The sequence below is a fragment of the Cyprinodon variegatus genome, unplaced genomic scaffold (assembly GCF_000732505.1).
Source record: "Cyprinodon variegatus isolate N-32 unplaced genomic scaffold, C_variegatus-1.0 Scaffold1039, whole genome shotgun sequence".
Classification (NCBI taxonomy): domain Eukaryota; kingdom Metazoa; phylum Chordata; class Actinopteri; order Cyprinodontiformes; family Cyprinodontidae; genus Cyprinodon; species Cyprinodon variegatus.
Window position 1 is genome coordinate 81081 of NW_015151492.1, and position 1073 is coordinate 82153.

The 1073-nt window shown below is 43.5% G+C and overlaps 1 protein-coding gene across 1 annotated transcript in view; it reads right to left on the reverse strand.

Moving 5' to 3' along the window:
- Positions 1–124: 124 nt before the first annotated feature.
- LOC107100977 (zinc finger protein 771-like) overlaps positions 125–1073 on the reverse strand; it is an 8444-nt gene continuing 7495 nt past the window's right edge. Inside the window, exon 3 of the mRNA XM_015399692.1 lies at positions 125–1071. Within this exon, the coding sequence (XP_015255178.1) occupies positions 389–1071 (683 nt within the window). The 3' untranslated portion in view covers positions 125–388. The remainder of the gene's footprint in view (positions 1072–1073) is intronic.

A 1073-nucleotide genomic window follows, 5' to 3' on the forward strand; every position in this document is an offset into this window, starting at 1 on the left:
AATAAAATAAAATAAAATAAAAAAACACCGAATTTTGATCGTTTGAAGCTAAACTGAGAATAAAGGAGATATTTGACGTGCAACTTGTAGAACATAATATATGAACTTGTAATTTAAAATGTTTGGATTCCAAATGACGTTCATTCAGACAGAGGAAAGTTTTTACTGACCAACAAATAAAAACATTTAACAAACACAACATGTAGAAAAACCTTCTTTTGATAACAGGTATTTCAGTAGAGACGGATTTATACAGCAAAATGCGATGTTGGCTGGATGCAGCGTAACGGCAGCGATGACCTCATAGCTGAGAGACGTTCACTGCATGCGAACCGTTTGAGGAAGGGAAGCCGTTGACCCCTCCAGAGGTGAAACACATCCTCTCCATCTAAACGCTTCCTCCATCTGTGTGGAGGATTCTGTGTTTGGCTAAATGTGACTTGCAGTTAAATCTCTGGCCGCAGACGTCGCAGCCAAACGCTTTGGCTCCGCTGTGAGTCGTCATGTGTTTGTTCAGATGAGCCTTTTGGTTAAATCTCTGGCCGCAGACGTCGCAGCTGAACGGTTTGTCACCTGTGTGGATTCTCAGGTGTCTCTTCAGCGCCGACTTCTGGACGAACCGTCGTCCACAAACATCACAGTCAAAGGATTTGATCTGCATGTGGATTTTCATGTGCTTGTTCAAGGCGGACTTCTGCATCAATCGTTGTCCACAAACGTCACAGCCAAATGGTTTCTCTCCTGAATGCAGGATCTGGTGCAAGTTTAAATGTGACTTCAAGTTAAATCTTTGATCACAAACAGAACATCTGAACGGTTTCTCCCCCGTGTGAACGCGGATATGTTTGCTCAGGTAGGACTTCAGGTTAAATCTTTGCCCACAGAAATCACAGCCATAGGGTTTCCCCCCTGTGTGGATTTTAGCGTGTTTGTTTAAGTTAGATTTTTGGTTAAATCTCTGCCCGCAAACATCACAGCCAAACGGTTTCTCCCCGGTGTGGATCCTCATGTGTATGTGAAGGTAGGACTTCAGGTTAAAACTTTGTCCGCAGATGTCGCAGCCAAAGGGTTTC